Source organism: Xyrauchen texanus, chromosome 1 (assembly GCF_025860055.1).
Source record: "Xyrauchen texanus isolate HMW12.3.18 chromosome 1, RBS_HiC_50CHRs, whole genome shotgun sequence".
In the NCBI taxonomy this organism is placed as follows: Eukaryota; Metazoa; Chordata; class Actinopteri; order Cypriniformes; family Catostomidae; genus Xyrauchen; species Xyrauchen texanus.
Window position 1 is genome coordinate 31,686,181 of NC_068276.1, and position 19,572 is coordinate 31,705,752.

Below are 19,572 nucleotides of genomic sequence, written 5' to 3' on the forward strand. Positions count from 1 at the left end.
ATCTTCAGTGTCAGCACTTTGCTGAGAGTATTTATTTATTGAAAAGCAAATTACATTTGTACAACGATTTAGGCTCTGTAAAACCACTTCAACATGAAAAGCAGCAGAGACTTTGAAAATTCAGGCTGTGAGAAAGAGAGCTGATGAGCTGAGCAGATGGAAGACAAAGACTGAGGAACTGGGTATGGATAAGCCCAGTAACTGTTCCACAACATTTAATTTGTGAATGTTTGGCCAGAGCAGTGCATTTAAAGATGTGTGTTGTTTAAAACAGACAAACACATACAGGATTTTCACACTTTCACAAGAAGGTACATACTCAACAGACACTCTTTTTGGACAATAAATGTTTCTGCTATATGTAAATATACTTTTCATAAATGGTATGTTTTAGAAATGGTCACAAATGGTCCACAGCCACATCTGAGGAAATGAAAATCAGATAGAAAGGAGATGAAAGAAATAAATGAAGAATAAAGGCAGAGGTGATGGCTCATGGCCTTTTTTTAGGCTGAACTCCAGACTGGTGGGAGAGTGTGAAGCCAAGACCCTCTCAACTCTGCACTGTCTGGCGCATTACATCCTCGGGTGCTTATATTGTTGACTGCTTCTATGTGAGCATTCTGTGGCGAGAGAGAAGGCATGGAAACAGAGAAAAAGCAAAAGAGGGAGAGCGAGAGAAAGAGAGGCTTCATGTGATTAAAAGGTTTAATTGAGGTTTATTTGTCAAATTCACTGTAGCTTGTACCTTACTGAAGAATAACATTCCACTATGTTTAGATTCCTTTCCTCAGAACTTCACTTCTGTTCCAGTGCAAATCCCTCCTGAAATATAGCAATCTCAGCAAGATTATTCTTTGGAACAATATATCCCTCTTTTCCATGTCCTTGTGTAAATTGAGATCAAAAACAGATGAGATACAGTCCTGGACATTCCAAATGTAGTCCAGGACTTTATCTCATCTGTTTTTGATATCAGTATCTATTTTCTTTCAACTGCAGCAGTGCTTGGCTGTGAAGTGAAGCAAATCTTTAGTTTTATGACTCTCGGAAGCTGATCTCCAGTTATCACTGAGCCCTATCATGCTGTCAGGTATATCGGGCACAGATCCAAGCCACCCCATGGTTCAATGCACGGAGTGATACCTGGAATGCTTTGAATTAGTTAGCAGAGTGTGTATGTGATTTAAGGGCCGAGCCACGAGCTGGTACAGATTGGGAAATGCTCTGAAACTCCATTCTTTGTTGCCGGCCATCTAGGCTGGTGTTTGTTAGTTGGGGCTTTTGAGATTCTGGGTCTGCTGGCTTTATTCAGAGATCTGTCATTTGAGCAAACCTCAGTGTTTGACCTCAAAGTCTGAAAAGTTTTGGACACAGATTTAACTTTTTTAATTACCTTTTGAGGCTTTGAGTCTAACAGTGTTAGCACTCAGTCATCTGAAGGCTGTGCTTAATAATACAATTTTGAAGGCAGTCAGACTCTCTGTTAAATAAGTTTCTTGTGTTACTGAGCAATCAAAACTTGCACTGATTAAATCAGTATTTTGTGTTCTCTTACTGAAGCGTAAAGCAGAGGGAAGAGTGTTGTTGTTGTCGCTAATGATAAAACAGATTGTGGAATTGAATAACTGTTGTTGCTTTGTTGTAAACCGACAGAAAAAAATTCTGTGTTCAGAAATGACTCTTCATCTTTCAGCATCCAGTCACACAGTAGACAATAATGTTTGGCACCCATCTGCTGCACCTTTACCGGTTAAGAGCCTGTGTGACGATTCCTCAGTAGTTCCTCTGCTACTGCAGCCCATTCCCCAGAAGACCCAGCCTGCTCTGAGTGAGGCCCATGATATCAACCCTGATGTTCTGAGCTCAGGAGTGCTCTGCCTCACTGGTGAGGAACTGCCTGCAACACTGATAATTGTTTCAAATTGAGATTTGGATAAATATGCTCCAAATAAATAACAACTCACCTTTTGATCTTTGAATTGTAGGAACAAGAGATAAATCGGGCCATGCACTTGTAACAGTGACAATGAGAAACACTGTCTGGTTGAATCCACTCTGCAGCAGCGGAGAGCTGGTACGGATCATGGTCTACTTCCACACTACACTCAGGTGAAATACTGTTCTGCTACAAATCATAGGCCTGTTGTTAGAGAATGTACTTCTACTTTCACTTGTGCTGTTTTTCTATTTTGCACAATACACCATTGGATAAGTGATTCATTTACACATCCTTCATCAAACATGTTTGACCTTGAATTGACTCTCAGCATATATGTTACAGGAAAGAAGTTAGTGCTCTGGGTTTGACTGTTCTGGTGGATGCCCGCAGGTGTTCTTCTGTTCTCATCCTCTTTAAAGCCTTCAGCATCCTCAAGGTAAGAACGCCCTGACAGTATAGAGGAAATGCACACACATGCACATGATCGTTCATATCCTTCTGAAAATCCTACGTGCTTCAATAAGCAGCTATATCCCTCACCAAGAACACTGTCACATGCTGCTCACATCCTCAAGGCATTTCCTTAAAACTTGCTTCAAAACTACATGGAATGCACACATGCCATAAATCCTGATATTTAACTCCAACTTAATCAAATATCTGCTACTGAGGAATTTAGAAGCATCTAACTTAACTAAACTAAACCTGTAAGAAAAGTTTCTGTTGACAAAATCTTTGTCATATATATATATATATATATATATATATATATATATATATATATATATAGTTTTTTTATTATCTATGTCTTGCTGCTTTTTTGTATAGATTTTTTATGTTGTGCACTGGAAGCTTCTGTCACCATGACAAATTCCGTGTATGTGTATACTTGGCAATAAAGCTGATTCTGATGTTGTTTTGGGTAGTGCAGGGTCTCTACAAGAAGTTTTCATTGTCTTTTATCTACTCCTTTTGTGCAAAATTCCCAATTTTGTTTTATTTTTTCTTTGAACTTCCATCCTTATCTGTAATGCATGATGAATTGCATACAAGTGCTGTCTTGTGGAAGAGGTGGCTTTACATGGTATATAGGAGATATTTATTGATGATAAACTATGCGAACATCACGTGTTTGAATGACCTTCAGTGCATTCAGGGTCAGTGCTAACACTGACAGATGAGTGGTGTCTGAATAAATGCTGTAGCTCAGTGACTGATCGTCAGGGAACAGCCACAGGCCCTTCTTTCTGCATCACAATGGCCACTACTGATAATATCATCTTATTATATATATATGTTTTTTTTAGCTGACAATCACACTTTTCCCTGAGGTTTCTGTATTCAAATAAATGAGTTTAATTCATGGCCAACCAAGTAATTGATTTTTCTCCAGCTTTATAAATTGAATTGGAAACAATGTGGTAATGCAGTTTCTTTTTGATTAACACTTTCTGGGCGAGATCCTTAGATAAGTATAATTCTTGGCTTAGTCTGAAGTATAAACTGTAGATATAAGATTTGTGAAGACAAATTCCTTTACCGTATGTCATTTCATTTTCCCAGGTTTCATTTTACCTGGTTTATGAAAGGATAATGGCTATGGTTGTTTTGTAACAGTGCATCTGGATAGTATTCACAGAACTTAACTTATTCTACATACTATTATACTACAGCATTAATTCAAAATGGATTAAATTCATTATTTTACTCAAAATTCTACAAACAATATCTCATAATGACAACTTGAAAGAAGTTTGTTTAAAATCTTTGCAAATGTATTGAAAATACATAACATGTGCATAAGTATTCACAGCCATTGCGCAATACTTTTTTGAAGCACCTTTGGCACCAATTACAGCTTCAAGTCTTTTTGAGTATGATGCTACAAGCTTGGCACACCTATTTTTGGTCAGTTTCTCACATTCTTCTTTGCAAGACCTCTCAAGCTCCATCGGGCTGGATGGGGAGCATCTGTGCACAGCCATTAGCAGATATTTCCAGAGATGTTCAATCTGGTTCAAGTCTGGGCTCTGGCTGGGCCACTCAAGGACATTCAAAAAGTTGTCCCATAGCCACTCCTTTGTTATCTTGGCTGTGTGCTTAGGGTTGTTGTCCTGTTGGAAGATTAACCTTTGCCCCAGTCTGAGGTCCAGAGTGCTCTGAAGCAGGTTTTCATCAAGGATGTCTCTGTACATTGCTGCATACATCTTTCCCTTGATCCTGACTAGTCTCCCAGTTCCTGCCGCTGAAAAACATCCCCATAGCATGATGCTGCCACCACCATGCTTCACTGTAGGGATGGTATTGGCCAGGTGATGTCCTCCAGACATGACGCTTGCCATTCAGGCCAAAGAGTTCAATCTTTGTTTCATTAGACCAGAGAATTTTGTTTCTCATGGTCTGAGAGTCCTTCAGGTGCCTTTTGGCAAACTCCAGGCGGGCTGTCATGTGCCTTTTACTGAGGAGTGGCTTCCGTCTGGCCACTCTACCATACAGACCTGATTGGTGGAGTGCTGCAGACATGGTTGTTCTTCTGGAAGGTTCTCCTCTCTCCACAGAGAAATGCTGGAGCTCTGTCAGAGTGACCATCAGGTTCTTGGTCACCTCCCGGACTAAGGCCCTTCTCCCCTGATCGCTCAGTTTGGCCGGGCAGCCAGCTCTAAGAAGAGTCCTGGTGGTTCCAAACTTCCATTTATGGATGATGGAGGCCACTGTGCTCATTGGGATCTTCAATACTTCAGAAATGTTTCTGTACCCTTCCCCAGATCTGTGCCTCGTTACAATCCTGTCTCGGAGGTCTACAGACAATTCCTTGGCCTTCATGGCTTGGTTTGTGCTCTGACATGCACTGTTAACTGTGGGACCTTATATAGACAGGTGTGTGCCTTTCCAAATCATGTCCAATCAACTGAATTTACCACAGGTGGACTCCAATCAAGTTGTAGAAACATCTCAAGGATGATCAGTGGAAACAGGATGCACCTGAGCTCAATTTTGAGTGTCATAGCAAAGGTTATGAATACTTCTGTACATGTGATTTTTTTTGTTGTGTGTGTGTGTTTTTTTTTAATACATTTGCAAAGATTTCAAACAAACTTCTTTCACATTGTCTTTATGGGGTATTGTTTGTAGAATTTTGAGGAAAATAATGAATTTAATAAATTTTGGAATAAGGCTGTAACATAACAAAATTTTGAAATAGTGAAGTGCTGTGAATACTTTCCGGATGCACTGTATGTAAGGACAGAGGTAGCATTTAAGTTACACATATATGCTGTGTTAATGAAAGCTAGTATTTTCATTTCAGAGACTTAACCAGATTGAGAGTTTCTTGGTTAGAAAAGCCTTTTACCAGTATGTGCTCATATGAATTGTATTCATAACTTAGAGCTGTGTGTGCTTGTGATTGTATAAGTGCTGAACTTTTATTAACCAAATGGGTTATCCTCTCAAGACAAACCAATGATGCTGCATCTCTTTATGTAAAAATAAATATCTATAATATATTTAATTTTACATATAATGTTATTTTTCCACACTGAATTTAGGCAAAAAAAACCTGAATGCACCTTATCTTGACTATGAGGGAAGATGAAGATGGCGCCAGGATGTTTGCCGGCTTGCCACAGTCTGTCCTTGTTTCTTTTATTTGTAATGTTTTTTGTTTGTTTTATCACGCGCTCTGTTTGCTCCCCTCTGGTATATGATCGCATGACGCTATTTAATATTCGATCGGCTGTGTCTGATTGTTTATTTTGCGATCCCAGAGATGATTGGCATTTGCACTCGCATTATGTGCCGGTCGCATTGAGGAACATGTGTTACCTGCCGGGATGTCTGTGTATGTGGAGGAAACGGCGAAGGAGGCGTGGGAAGCGTTCTGGAGTCCTTGTGAGATCGAAGAAGATCGGGAAGTGTCCAGTCATCGGACTTGCTTCTTCGATGGCGGAGGCCGTGGTCGTGAACCTGAGATGTTCATACATTGTGCCTGTCTTCCCGTCTTCGGCGTTGATGCCTCAGTTTTCGCAGATGGTGTGCGTAAGGCGACGGTCTGCAGATCGAGGAGTTGATCGTCGGAATCTTCGCTCTCTATTACATGACAGGAGTCCGGTGGCGTTTTGTGATTCCTCTCTGCAATCCTCTTCTGATACCACTCCTACTCCAGTGACAATGGCGTTGATTAACGCGAGATCTCTGGCAAATAAGACCTTTATTTTGAGCGATCTTTTTCTTTCTCATGAAATTGATTTTTTATTTGTCACTGAGACTTGGCTTAAGGCTGGTGAGATGACTTCTCTCTCTGAACTTTCTCCTCCTGGTTGCAGTTTTTTAGTACCCCTAGGTCTGTTGGCGGGCAGGGGTCTTGCAGTTGTTTTTAAAGACAAGTTTAGGTGTAGACTTTTACCTTCTGCATCCTTTTGCACTTTTGAATCTCAGCTAATTACGCTGAATTCTTTTAAATCTGTGTTATGTGTTTTGATTTATAGACCCCCAAATTTTCATGGGGATTTTATACAAGAGTTCTCTGAACTTTTATCTGGTATTGTCTCTTCTTTTGACAATATTCTAATTTTTGGGGATTTTAATATACATGTGTGCTGCCCTTCAAAGCCCCTGGTCAAAGAATTTTTAAATTTAATAGAGTCATTTGTTTTTTTGCAATGTGTTTTAGGTCCAACTCATGAACGTGGTCATACGCTTGACCTTGTATTATCTAAGGGATTCTCTGTTGATAGCGTGAAGATTGTCGATACTGTTTTTCGGACCATAAGACTGTAATTTTAAGTTCTAACTTTCCTTGTGGTGCCGAGTAATATTGCTTCTGCCTCGGTTCCATCCCGCATACTCAATCCATGCACAGCTAGTAGTTTTTCAGCTGCTTTTAATGTCTCTTCTTTTTTTCCTTGACCGAGTCACACTCTCCCTGTATGGGTTTGGAAGAGTTGGTCGATCAGTTTTATTCTTCTTGTTTAGAGATTTTAGATGTTGTGGCTCCTGTTAAAGTCAGGGAAAAAAAGTCAAATCACAGCCCTGGTTGAACAGTACTACCCAGCTCTTAGGCAGGAGTGTAGGAGGGCTGAGCATAAATGGCTCAAAGATAAATTACAAGTCTCTTATGAGATTTTGAAGAACCATTTGAACGAATTTCAAAGAGCTGTTAAATTGGCTAGATCAAATTATTTTTCTGATATCATCTCCAGAAACTGTAATAATTCTAGAGTACTTTTCTCGACTATAAATGCTGTTCTTCATCCGACTACTACTCCTCCATTCACTCCTTCTGCTAAGATGTGTGAAGAGTTCTTAAACTTTTTATTGGTAAAGTTGATGGAATTAGATCTCAGATTTCATCTGTTCTCAATGTTTGTTTTACTCGTGTTGACCCTACTGAATCAATTAACCTGTTTTATGCCTGTTTCTTTGCAGCAGCTTAATGATATAACTGCTCATATGAAGCCCACCAGGTCCCCTGGTGATGTGCTCCCTTCTTCCCTGTTTAAGAAGGTACTTGATTCCATTGGCCCAAGTATTCTGTCTATTATGAATACTAGTTTGTCATCTGGTGTTGTTCGGTTAGTTTTAAGCATGCGGTTATTCAGCCCCTTCTAAAAAGAACGGCTTAGACCCTTTTGACATGAGTAGTTTTAGATCCGATTTCAAAATTGCCTTTTATTTCGAAGATACTGGAAAAATTGTGCATGCACAGCTTAATGACTTTTAATGAGGAATAACATCGCCGATAGATTCCAGTCAGGTTTTAGAGCTGGTCATAGTACAGAATCTGCTCTTTTGAGGGTCTCTAATGATATCCTACGAGGTGTTGATTCTGGAAACCGTGTTGTTCTGCTTTTGTTAGATCTTACAGCGGCATTTGATACAGTTGATCATAACATTCTCATTGGTCGTCTTAGGAATCAGGTTGGTATTCAGGGCTTAGCCCTGAAATGGTTCTCTTCCTATTTGAAGGATAGGACTTTTTCAGTCAGTTTAGGGGATTATTTTTCTTCTGTTGCCCCTCTTGTGTGTGGGGTTCCACAGGGCTCTATACTGGGACCAATTTTATTTTCCCTTTATATGCTCCCTCTAGGCTCGATTTTTGAGAAATTTGGGATTCAGTATCACCTGTATGCGGATGATTCTCAAATTTACTTACCACTGAAACATGGCCATAGATGTGCCATTCAGTCTCTTCGTGCATGTTTGGCGAAGTTAAGTGTTGGCTTGCGAATAACTTTCTCCAATTAAATGAGGATAAGACCGAGATGATTTTATTTGGAAATAAGGGCTGTGTGGATGATGACTGCCTGGGGTTGTTTCCTGGGAAAAAATTGTCTAGCGTGAGGAACCTTGGTGTCATTTTTGACTCTGATCTTAAATTTGACCGGCAAATCAATGCTGTCGTTAAGAATAGTTTTTTCCATCTTAGATCAGTTTCTAAATTGAAATCTATCCTTTCTTTTGACGATATGGAGAAGGTTGTTCATGCCTTTGTGTCATCCCATTTGGATTATTGTAATGTATTGTATCTGGGTGTGAGTCAGGCTTCTCTCTTCCGCTTGCAGCTCGTTCAGAATTCAGCTGCCAGACTTTTAACGGGCACTAAGAAGAGAGCACATTACTCGGTTTTAATTAAATTACATTGGTTACCCATACGATACAGAATCCAATACAAAGCTTTGTTGTATGTTTTTAAGTCTCTGCATGGCCTAGCACCTGAGTATGTTAGTGATTTAATCAGCCGTTGTCAATCAAGTAGATCTCTGCGCTCTAACGATCAATTGCTTCTCATGGTTCCTTGATCATGTTTAAGATGTAAAGGTGATCGGGCATTCTCTGTTGCAGCTCCTAGGCTCTGGAATGACCTTCCTCTGTCTGTAAAAACTTGTCCTTCATTGGGTGCTTTTCAGAGTGCGCTTAAAACTTACTTGTTCACTTTAGCTTTTGACAATGCTTTGTAAGTTTTTATGTAATATGTTTGCATTGTTTTTATGTCTTTGTTTTTACTTTTATACCTTCTGTACAGCACTTTGGTTCCACTTGTGGTTTTGAAAGTGCTCTATAAATAAAGTTAGAGTTGAGTTGAGTTGAGTATCTTAGAGAAGAATATTTGTATATCTTGACAGTTTACGCAAAAATGTCATTAGAGATTAAAGAATGCACTAACATTCATGTTGTGGTTAGCACACATGCTCTTAGCAAGTGGTCGATGTGGTGCTAACGTGGGTGTTGCAGATTTGAGTTTTGTCCATTCTTATGTGATGTGTCCCATTGCATTCTCCATCCTCTCTTTTATTCTCCAATAATTTCCTTTCCCCCTCATCGTTGTACCTGTTGAATAAAGTGAGGTGAGGAGTTTCACCTGTATTCTGCTCAGTGCTTTGTTTTGTTTACATTGTTTTACAAACCCACATTCATCATTGCCCCTTGTCTGCTCTGTGTCTTTATGATTAAAAAACACATTTGGGGGGCCTGTGTAGCTCAGCAAGTATTGACCACCCCTGGAGTCATGAGTTTGAATCTAGGATGTGCTGAGTGACTCCAGCCAGGTCTCCTAAACAACCAAATTGGCTCGGTAGCTAGGGAGGGTAGAGTCACATGGGGTAACCTCCTCGTGGTCGCGATTAGTGGTTCTCGCTCTCAGTGGGGCACGTGGTGTGCGTGGATCACAGAGAATATCACGAGCCTCCACATGCTGTGAGTCTCCGCAGTGTCATGCACAGCGAGCCATGTGATATGATGCACGGATTGACTGTCTCAGAAGCGGAGGCAACTGGGGCTTGTGCTCTGCCACCTGGATTGAGGTGAGTAACCGTGCCACCACAAGGACCTAGTAAGTAGAGGGAATTGGGCATTCCAAATTAGGGAGAAAAGGGGATAAAAATAAATAAATAAATAAAAACACACATGTTGTGGAATTCTGAAAACTTGACCTATCCTCAAGCCAGATTAATGATTTTGAGACACTTAAAATGCATGGTGAACAATGCTCAGAGAATTAGTAAACTACTGTGGCTCTGTAAACGGGCAATAAAAATCAGCAATAAATGTCTCAGCCAAGAAGAATTTAGAATGTTCCTAGAACATTCTTTAGTAAATATGTTATTGTTTCCTTCTAGGTTTTTTTATTTATTTATTTTTTACTTTTTTCTCTTCTGTTATGATGTGGCTTTGATTATTTGGTGTGATGGCAAGTCTCAGTATGCATGATGACACACAAGGAAAAAACAAACAAAACAAAAACAGCTGAACTGACATAGACTTTTCCATGGATTTTTACAGGGTGTTGTTTTCATGTCTTTTCTATTGTTATAGTGAATATGACACTGACAGAAGACTTTTATTGGTGGTCTTAAGTCACATGACAGAATAGCCTAGTGTTTATGTGTCTGTAAGGAAGTTGTGAACTTTTTTAATGTTCGTAACTTTTCAACGAACATGGCTCAAGGACTATTCAAGGTAAATAGAGCTTAAAGAGATAGTTCATTCAAAAATGAAAATTCTCTCTTCATTTACTCACACTCATGCCATACTAGATGTGTATGACTTTCTTTCTTCTGCAGAACACAAATTTAGATGAATATCTCCACTTTGGTCCATACAATGCAAGTGAATGGGTGCCAAAATTTTGATGCTCCAAAAAGCACATAGAACCGGAGATACACAGATACCGATTTTAGAGGGGAAAATTCACAGATTACCGATATGGTTGCCGATATAGTTAATTTTTCAGCTGAAATGAAAACTGACCTTTTCTATGTGGCTTGTGCACCAATTTTGCACCGATTTGCCTATGCAAAGGTACTCCGAAGGCTGCTTTTTTTCTCTCCCATTTTATCCCCAATTTGGAATGCCCAATTCCCAATGCACTCTTAAGTTCTCGTGGTGGCGTAGTGACTCTCCTCGATCTGGGTGGCGTAGGACAAATCTCAGTTGCCTCCGTGTCTAAGACATTGCGCATCTTATCACATGGCTTGTTGAGCAAGCTATTCTCCAGAGCATCCACGCACTACTCGCCCCACCGAGAGCGAACCACATTATAGCAACCACGAGGAGGTCATATCGCTTCTGAAGACATTGATTTAACCACTGAAGTCTTATGGATTACTTTTATGCTGACTTTATGCTGTGATTTGCATGGACTAAAAGAGCTGAGAAATTCTTCTTAAAGAAAGTCATACACATCTGGGATGGCATAAGGGTAAATTATGAGAGATTTAGCAACAGTGGCATGCTGCTAATTAAAAAAAATCCCTGAGTTTTGGGAGAGGGTGTGGGCAGGGGTGGGAGAATTATCAGCAACGACACCGAAAACCAAAAATAAAAAATGTACAATTCATCACACTGTTTCTAAATGACAAATGTAACACTTTACGTTGTTACATTCAACATTCATAGCATGTGAAAGTTGAGATAGAATTACTAAATTTAAAGTTTTATCCAATCTTCCAACTCATGTCATGACCATTTAAACCTAGTTCAGCTATCTGTAAGGATATCAGAAAAGAACGTGAAGTAGCTATTCACTAAGTACTGTTTACATGGAGGAAACCCCACATACATTACGTCAGTAACACATAACCAGAAGTTACCTTGAAAAGTAGTCTCAATACATGTTTTGAATACAGTCCACAGTGTGTTGATTGCAGAACTATTAGTAGTAGTCTGTCCTACAAAGCCAAAACACAGTTACTACACCAAAACTAAAACTGAGAAAAAAAGTATTATTTTATTATCCAGCTCTATGTTTTCACTAAATCCAATCATAGTTGAGACAAACCTGTCAGTCACTGGACAGTTCATAATTTTGACAAAATGTGCAGTTACCTTTGCAGGTCAGTGTTGATCGAGGTCATGGCAGCAGTTTAGTCAATGAAATGTCAAGTCAAGGAGCTGCCAGTGAATATATTCTACTCTTTTACTACAGGATGCCATGCCTGGATGCATCCATACAGTACTGCTGCTGGCTGACAGAGATCTGGCTTTACGCATTGAGAAAAACTCTTCTATACAGGTAACATGCACATCTCTATATAAACATTACCTAATACCTCTAATATTGAAGCCATTGTGACCCAAACAATAACTGGGGATCGCAATAGCTTTATTCTTGTCTTGCTTGGCCACATATTGTCATAGTGTGTGCAGCACATTTGCTGACGGCTGGAAGGATAATAAAATGTTCATAAGTCTACAGTTTACTCTAGTGAAAAGGAAATTTAGTAATTTCAACTGGTGAACTTCTAAAGTGCTTTAGTTAATGTTAAAGTAAACGAGAACCATCCTCTAATAAAATTAGTCTTTATGGCTTCATACCACACAGAGCATAGTGACCCTCTTATACTAAACAAAAAGCATCCAACAGTGCTGATAAAATTCTGGCCTTTGCCTGGTTACCCAGCACACTCAGCTCTCTGAGAAATAGATGGCTATTTTAAAATGCAAGTGTCTGTACTGAAGCACCTTTAGTGCCCGACACAAATCACACAGCCAGAAATATCCTCAGCTCAAGCACTTTCCTACTTAAATAAAAGAGTTTGTCAAAATAACAACTGGACAGCATCAATTTATACAGCCAAGCCTACACATGTATTTAAGCTATTGTAGCTGCTGTTATTCTAAGTGTTAAGAAGGCCACTACAAATCATATTGGCGTCCTTTAATGCAGAAGCTAAGACCTGACAATTGTTGCGTGGTTTCTATGTTTATCAGGTGGAGTTGTTAACATCGCTGAAATCTCTCTATAAGCATGTGGACATCTCACAACTGCCCGCTGAGTTTGATGGCACTTTTCCTTATTCCCACAACAGCTGGATCTGTTTCAGAATGGTGAGAATGTCATTATTGTCATCCTCCATTGCCATGTGAGAAGTGAAGTGTTTAAAAAACATTGGCAACAGCAATATAATAAAATATGAACATTGATATTCAATAAAATAAATGTATGGATATGTGATGAGGAGGAGGACGGGGCCGGCCTTGACTACGCACGCCCGTCCCCCAAATGGGCTAATCAGCCAAGAAGAGGGATAAATGCGATAAATGCATTTTTGTTCTGTATGTCTTTTTGTTTAAATTATTATTAAATATTATTTTGACTATTCAGGCGGTTCCTGCCTCCTCCTTGCCCATCTTTAAACTTGTTACAGAATAATAATCACAATAAGCTAGTCTGCCACTAAGCAATACTGTGCATTAGCCAAACTATAGGCTGTACATGGCTGACAGGAAACTTAAACAACCTCATTAATGTTGAATTAAATTGAAGAGTGGTCACAGGTGTGTGTGCATATGAATTATTTTATAACAGCTTTGAATGCAGCTCATCCAATCAGATTTCATTCATTTTATTACCTGTGTTTTTCAAATATTATGGTTTTAAAGACATTCTTTCTGTGTCTCAGAGGTTGGAGCATCTGACCAGTCATTGTGAGGATGCTGTTAACCTGCTTCAGAACACCATCAGCAAACTGGAGTCATCAGCGCTGCCGCCTACAGCAGAGGTACTATAGCAGACAATAAAACACTCTTAAGACAGCTCTTCTGAAAGCATTCAGGAAGCACTCTGTTCCAGAGCAACTCACTGCACACTATTATTGCCCTTCAGCTGGCACCATGGCACTGAGACAGTTGATTAATGAAATTGGTTCCAACATTAATTCACTCACTGGAAATTGTTCACTAGCCTAATAACCAGCATTGTGCTGGACACAGCACTGTTACAGCAACTTTGTTGCTATTAAATGACATTATAAATGCCTTGGATAAAAAACAACACTGCGCTGCCTTATTTGTGGATCTGTCCAAAGCTTTTGACTCTGTTGACCATGAGCTATTGCTAAATAGACTAAGTAACATTGGATTAGGAAACACAGCTATCAATTGGTTCAATCTTACAGAACGAACACAATGTGTTTCTATAGATGGTCTTAAATCAGACTTTTTAGAGATTTCTAAGGGTGTTCCTCAAGGCTCGATTTTAGCTCCTATTTTATTTTCTATATTCATAAATATTATTGGAAAGGATGTGCAAACTGCTAAACTACACCTTTATGCAGATGATAGTGTGATATATTCAGTTGCCCCTTCACTGAACCAAGCTATAAATTACCTTTAGTTAGCCTTCCAACAGCTACAAACTTCATTACATGGCCTCAAGTTAGTGCTAAATACTAAGAAAACCAAATCTATGAAGTTTTCAAGGGCTCGTTCCCAATCCCAAGATAATATAACTATTAATACACTAACTGGGGACTTAATCGAAAATGTCTCATCATATAAGTATTTAGGTTTTTTGCTGGACAACAAACTTTCTTTTAAAGTTCATGTTGAAAAGCTTGTAAAAAAGCTGAAACTAAGGCTGGGGTTTTACTTTAGGAATAAGGCTTGTTTTAATCTGTTAGCTAGAAAAAAACTCGTGCAGGCTACTTTTATGAGTGTTTTGGACTATGGTGATGTTGTCTACATGCATACTGCCTCTAATACTCTCCGCGTTTTAGATTCGGTGTATCATAGTGCTCTACGTTTTTTAACTAACTCTGGTTTCCGTACTCATCATTGTACGCTGTATGAACTGGTAGGCTGGTCGTCATTAAGTCTACGTAGACAACTTCATTTGCATATTTTTCTATACAAGGCCATGTTGGGTAACTTGCAGGCATATCTATGTAATCTCCTGATGAAGAATTCCAGCAGTTTTCAACTCCGATCCACGAGGTGGCTTTCTTACCAGGTTCCAAGAGTTTTTACTGAGCTGGGAAAAAAAGCCTTCTCTTACTTTGCGCCATGGTCTTGGAATAACTTGCAAAATTTGCTACATCTAACTGATCTAGTCCCATTAAATGAATTTAAGGCCATGTTAAAATGCCATATAACTCAAAAATGTAACTGCCATATGTGACCTGTTCCTTTCTATATGTGACGCTTGTTTGTTTGTTGACTATGTTGTATTTTGTATTTAAATTATAACTGGTGTGCCGTCTTGGCCAGGTCTCCCTCGAAAAAGAGACTTCAGTCTCAAGGGACTTCCTGGTTAAATAAAGGTTAAATAAAATAAATAAAATAAAAATTGTGACCTCTTAACCTCTTCGATATATCTGCAACTTCCAGTCTTTTATTTGGCAAGCTAAAACAGTTTTTTTTATTGGTTTGTCTCTGCGTGTCCTTGTAGAGACTTTGTGAAACAAAAATCTCCTTTCCCGAGACCAGTCAAGAATGAAAGAGTTTTATATGGGTAGTTGATGTATTACATGTACAGTGCATGACCCTTTTTCAATCAACATCAAATCACTGAGATCACATTTTTTTCACCATTCTGATGGTTGATGTGAACATTAACTTAAGCTCTTGACCCGTATCTGAATAAGTTTATGCACTGCTGCCACAAAATTGGCTGATTAGATAATCGTATAAATAATTCGGTGTACCTAATAAAGTTGTGTGTGTGTGTGTGTGTGTGTGTGTGTGTGTGTGTGTGTGTGTGTGTGTTATTTAACAAGTAAAATGCAGTTTAAATTTGGGCTGTTATTTAACACATTTAATTCAGTTGGATTAATTATATAAAAAATAACGAAATTAATCGTGCCTCCAGAACGTAATAAGGAATATTCCTGCCATTGGAGCAATTCAAGATTGACAAATTTAATTGTAAAATGGATTATATAACATCTTTATTTAATTATTTTATTGGGGATATGTAATTAATGGCAATTTGATGAATTAATCAGCATATCATACATTTTGAATTTGATTCCATATTTAATTGATTGACAGCCCTTCTTAAAATTGTTTAGCATGTCACACCGCAGGGCTTGTCAACTTTCCAAAAATGTTTCTTGTCAACTACCAATATGTCATATAATTAGTCTGTGATCCAAGTGTGTCACAGGTTCTAGTTATATTTACTAGGCCTCCAGCTCCATGGCTCGAAAGCTTTATTACCATCTGCATCAGTCAGTATGGCAGAGAATTCTACTCTTCATAGCACTGCAGTCTTCTATTCTGAGTTTGAGGGAGGTCTATTCTGTTTTCAGAAGTACAGCTGTGGCAGCAGTGTCCAGTTACACTGATTTAGAGACTGATTTATTCAGAAGAGTTGCAGAGTTTTGAAAAATAGACTTGAGTAGACTTAATTTTGTGTGTGGTTAGGGTTAGTGTGTCAAGACTTTGACTGGCTTGACCTCTGGCTGTCAGTTGAGGTCACAAAGAACCTTTTTATCCACAGGGTTCTGGGGGAAAACAGGGCCTCGTGAGACATAATGATCTCCTAGAGGTCTGTTTATCTGCAGACATCTTTAAAATCACTTACAGAGGGTTTATTTGAAGAGTAGAATGGAAAGGCAGTCTTGCGTGTGAGGGTATGGATTTCTGCTTGAATGTTAAAATAGACCCTCCTTTGGAGAGAGTGATGCTTAGATGTTCAGTAACTAGAAAACCAGAACAGGTCTCTGCCTGTCCTCTCATCTCTTTTTCATTTCACATTTGTCTACTCTCTCTCGCCATTACTCTAAATGTTTCCCTTCTCTTTTTTCCATGTTTTTTTGTTCCTTTCTTTGTTATTTTCCCTGTTTTGCACCTCACACGTCTCAGTTTTTTTTAAACCTTTTTTTACCCTGAAGTTGAAATGCTTTCCTCTCTTCCTCCTTTTTTTCTTTTTTCTCTTTAATGTTGACTTAATACACTTTAATAATATTTTAAAATATAGTTCTTAAGGAGTTTTAAAGAAATTCTGTAAACATAACTACAAAAACATGGTCATGGTCCCACCACACACACACACACACACACAGAGAGAGAGAGAGAGAGAGAGAGAGAAAGATCTACTGACATTCGTAATTCAGGTAATTACTCTTCAGTTTACCACTTCACACGTATATGCCTATTAGGGTGTGTTGATGTACGGTATGAGGACTTATTTATCTCTATATTATGAAAATTATTTTAGACAAAAAGTTCCTGGGGTTATTCTGTATATTATAACCTTTTGATGTTAGCATCTCATAAGTATGCATTTTAGGGTGTGTTGATGTATGACAGTAATTATGTGATTGTTTTTTTTCTTGCTGAGTACTAATGCAGTACTTATGAAACTCATTTAGAAAAGGTTTTCTTGAGGTTTCAGAGGTTATTCAGTATCAAATATCCTTCTGATGTTAGCATCTCATAGAAGCAGCATAGCTCAGACCTCAGTCTACACCACTGATCGTGTATGCTTTCTGGGGTTGGTAATGACATGCTCCATATTGTTCTCCTTTATTTGTATGGACTTTCCATAGACTAATTTTTTTTTTTTAAATGAAGGATAATAGATTATAATTCAAATATTATTTGACCCATTTATGAACCTTTATTGACAAGTGAGAACCATCCTCAATTTGATTTCAAGAAATGTGAGTATAGTAAAACAAGTACACCCACACACACCTGAAGATGTGAAAAAATGTGAATTACACAGGGTACTGTTTAAGTTTAAGCCCATTTGATAATCTAATGAGTACATGACCTGGAATTGTATAAAGGAGGTGCTGATTTCATTTAATAAAAAATTATTGATTGCATGGCTGGGGCTGTGTGTACAGGGAATGACAGTGTGTGCATTTGAAGTTGAGGGAGAGGATAGGAGCTTTAGAGAAACATAATGATGGAGTGTGTGTGTGTGTGTGTGTGTGTGTGTGTGTACTATAGAAAGAACAGGTATTACTTATTTAGAACAGTAGATAAGATGCATACTGTATATGTAGTAATATAGTGTTTTGGTATAAGGGTGTCTCCTATATAGTGTATATATCATATATATGTGTGTGTGTGTGTTTGCAGGAGGCCCATATTTTATTGAATAAGTACAGAGAGCTGATGAGGACTGTTCTGGAGGACAGCAGGCTAGTGCGACTACAGCTGGAGGGAGGAGCTGCTCTGTCTCGTCTACGAAAAGAAGAGAGCAGTGTCAGCCTCACCGAAGACTACAGGTGAGAGGAGAACATCAGGGCCGGCCCGACTCAATAAACAAACTAAACATTTGTTTAGGGCCCCATGATTGGTTCGGGGCCCCACCCACCACCCCCATTTATTAGATTTTTTTCCCATCAATTACTCTAATCAACAAAACACACAACCGTATCAATGAAACATAGTATGTTTCATTTTGTATATTTTTTTAGGGCCCCATACACTATTTTTGTTTAGGGCCCCCAAAACCCTAGGTCCGGCCCTGGAGAACATACACACATGTGGATGACACAACACCTTTAAACTACTGTACCACAAAAAAATCAAATGCAACTCAGAACAGAGAGAGAGGAGAGAGAGACTGAGTGTAACAAATGAAAGCTTGCAAGGCTAGATGCGGAGTAAAAAACCCAAGCGCAGTTTGTTCTGAGATGTGAACAAAACTCTAGAAATAAATGTTTATATAAACTTGACTATTGCATGACAAGAGCGACTCACCAATTAATATGTGACTTAAGGACAAGGTAAGCACAAGAGCTATATATACTCAGGGTTAAAGAGATAGTTTACCCTAAAAGGAAAATTCTCTCATCATTTACTCACCCTCATGCCATCTCAGATGTGTATGACTGTGGCATGGCGGAGGGCGGGGCCGGGTCCTGATCCTACACACCCGGTCCCGTTTTAGGCTAATTATGCCTCCGTGAGGTTTAAAGGCTGACTGCAGAGGGCCGTGCGGGAGAGAGAGATTGTTAGCGGACATGTCCGTCATGTGTGTGTTTGTGTTGTCTTTTAAGTTTTCCATAAAACTATGATTTATATTGTCAAGCCGGTTCTCGCCTCCTCCTTGCCCATCGTTTAACTGTTTTACATTGGTGCCGAAGCCCGGGAAGGAGGAGGGATACGCCGTAGTAGAGTTCTCGCCACTACCGTCCACCCCAACGGAGCAGCCGCGGCATCTGCCGGGGGACGAGGAGCCCAGCCACCTGAGAGAGGACGATGGCCACCGACCGCGAGGGGAGGAGGGGCTCCTAGCCGACCGCCTGGAGCGAGAGAACCGCTGCCAGGGGCGGAGTCGGCGCCTACCGGCCGCTGAAACGCGACGGGGTTTAAGACCGCCGACCGCGAGCGGGGAGGGGCTCACTGCCGACCGCCTGGAGCGAGAGAACCGCTGCCAGGGGTGGGGGAGACCCCTTCTAGTCCCCGAGAATGCGGCGGGGTGTTCTGTCCGCCAGGGGCTGGAGGACTGCCTCGGATCCGCCCGGAGAGGCGCGGCTGTTGTCCGATAAAGGGTGGAGGAGTGGCCGAGGAACAAGCTGCGGCGTATCGGAGAAATGGCGAGTGAGTTTTTTTTTTCATCTCTCTCTCTCCTCTCTCTCTCACTGTCGCTCTGCGTTGGCCTTTATCCTCTTTTAAATTTTACAGTTTTTTGGGGGGGTACTACACTGTTACAGGAGTACCCTCCCATTTTAATCATTTCTGTTTCCTCCCTTGTCCCTCCCTCGTCCAGGTAGATGGGGATGACCTGCCGGCAGTCAGCGGAGGCGCCCTCCCCAGGGAAGGGGGGTGTACGTCAGGCCGGGGGCTCCCCAGCCTGAGAGAACGAGGGAGGAATGTGGCATGGTGGAGGGCGGGGCTGGGTCGTGATCCTACACACCCGGTCCCGTATTAGGCTAATTATGCCTCCG

General features: G+C 40.0%; 1 protein-coding gene across 3 annotated transcripts in view; it reads left to right on the plus strand.

The window, feature by feature from the left end:
• Window positions 1–19,572, plus strand: part of LOC127632025 (pleckstrin homology domain-containing family G member 4B-like) — a 99,891-nt gene that overhangs the window by 42,386 nt on the left and 37,933 nt on the right. For all 3 annotated transcript variants that reach the window (XM_052110696.1, XM_052110523.1, XM_052110604.1), the window contains 7 exons: window positions 1,697–1,888; window positions 1,989–2,112; window positions 2,285–2,378; window positions 11,868–11,954; window positions 12,653–12,769; window positions 13,345–13,443; window positions 17,756–17,904. In XM_052110696.1, coding sequence (XP_051966656.1) covers window positions 1,697–1,888; window positions 1,989–2,112; window positions 2,285–2,378; window positions 11,868–11,954; window positions 12,653–12,769; window positions 13,345–13,443; window positions 17,756–17,904 — 862 coding nt within the window. The remainder of the gene's footprint in view (window positions 1–1,696; window positions 1,889–1,988; window positions 2,113–2,284; window positions 2,379–11,867; window positions 11,955–12,652; window positions 12,770–13,344; window positions 13,444–17,755; window positions 17,905–19,572) is intronic.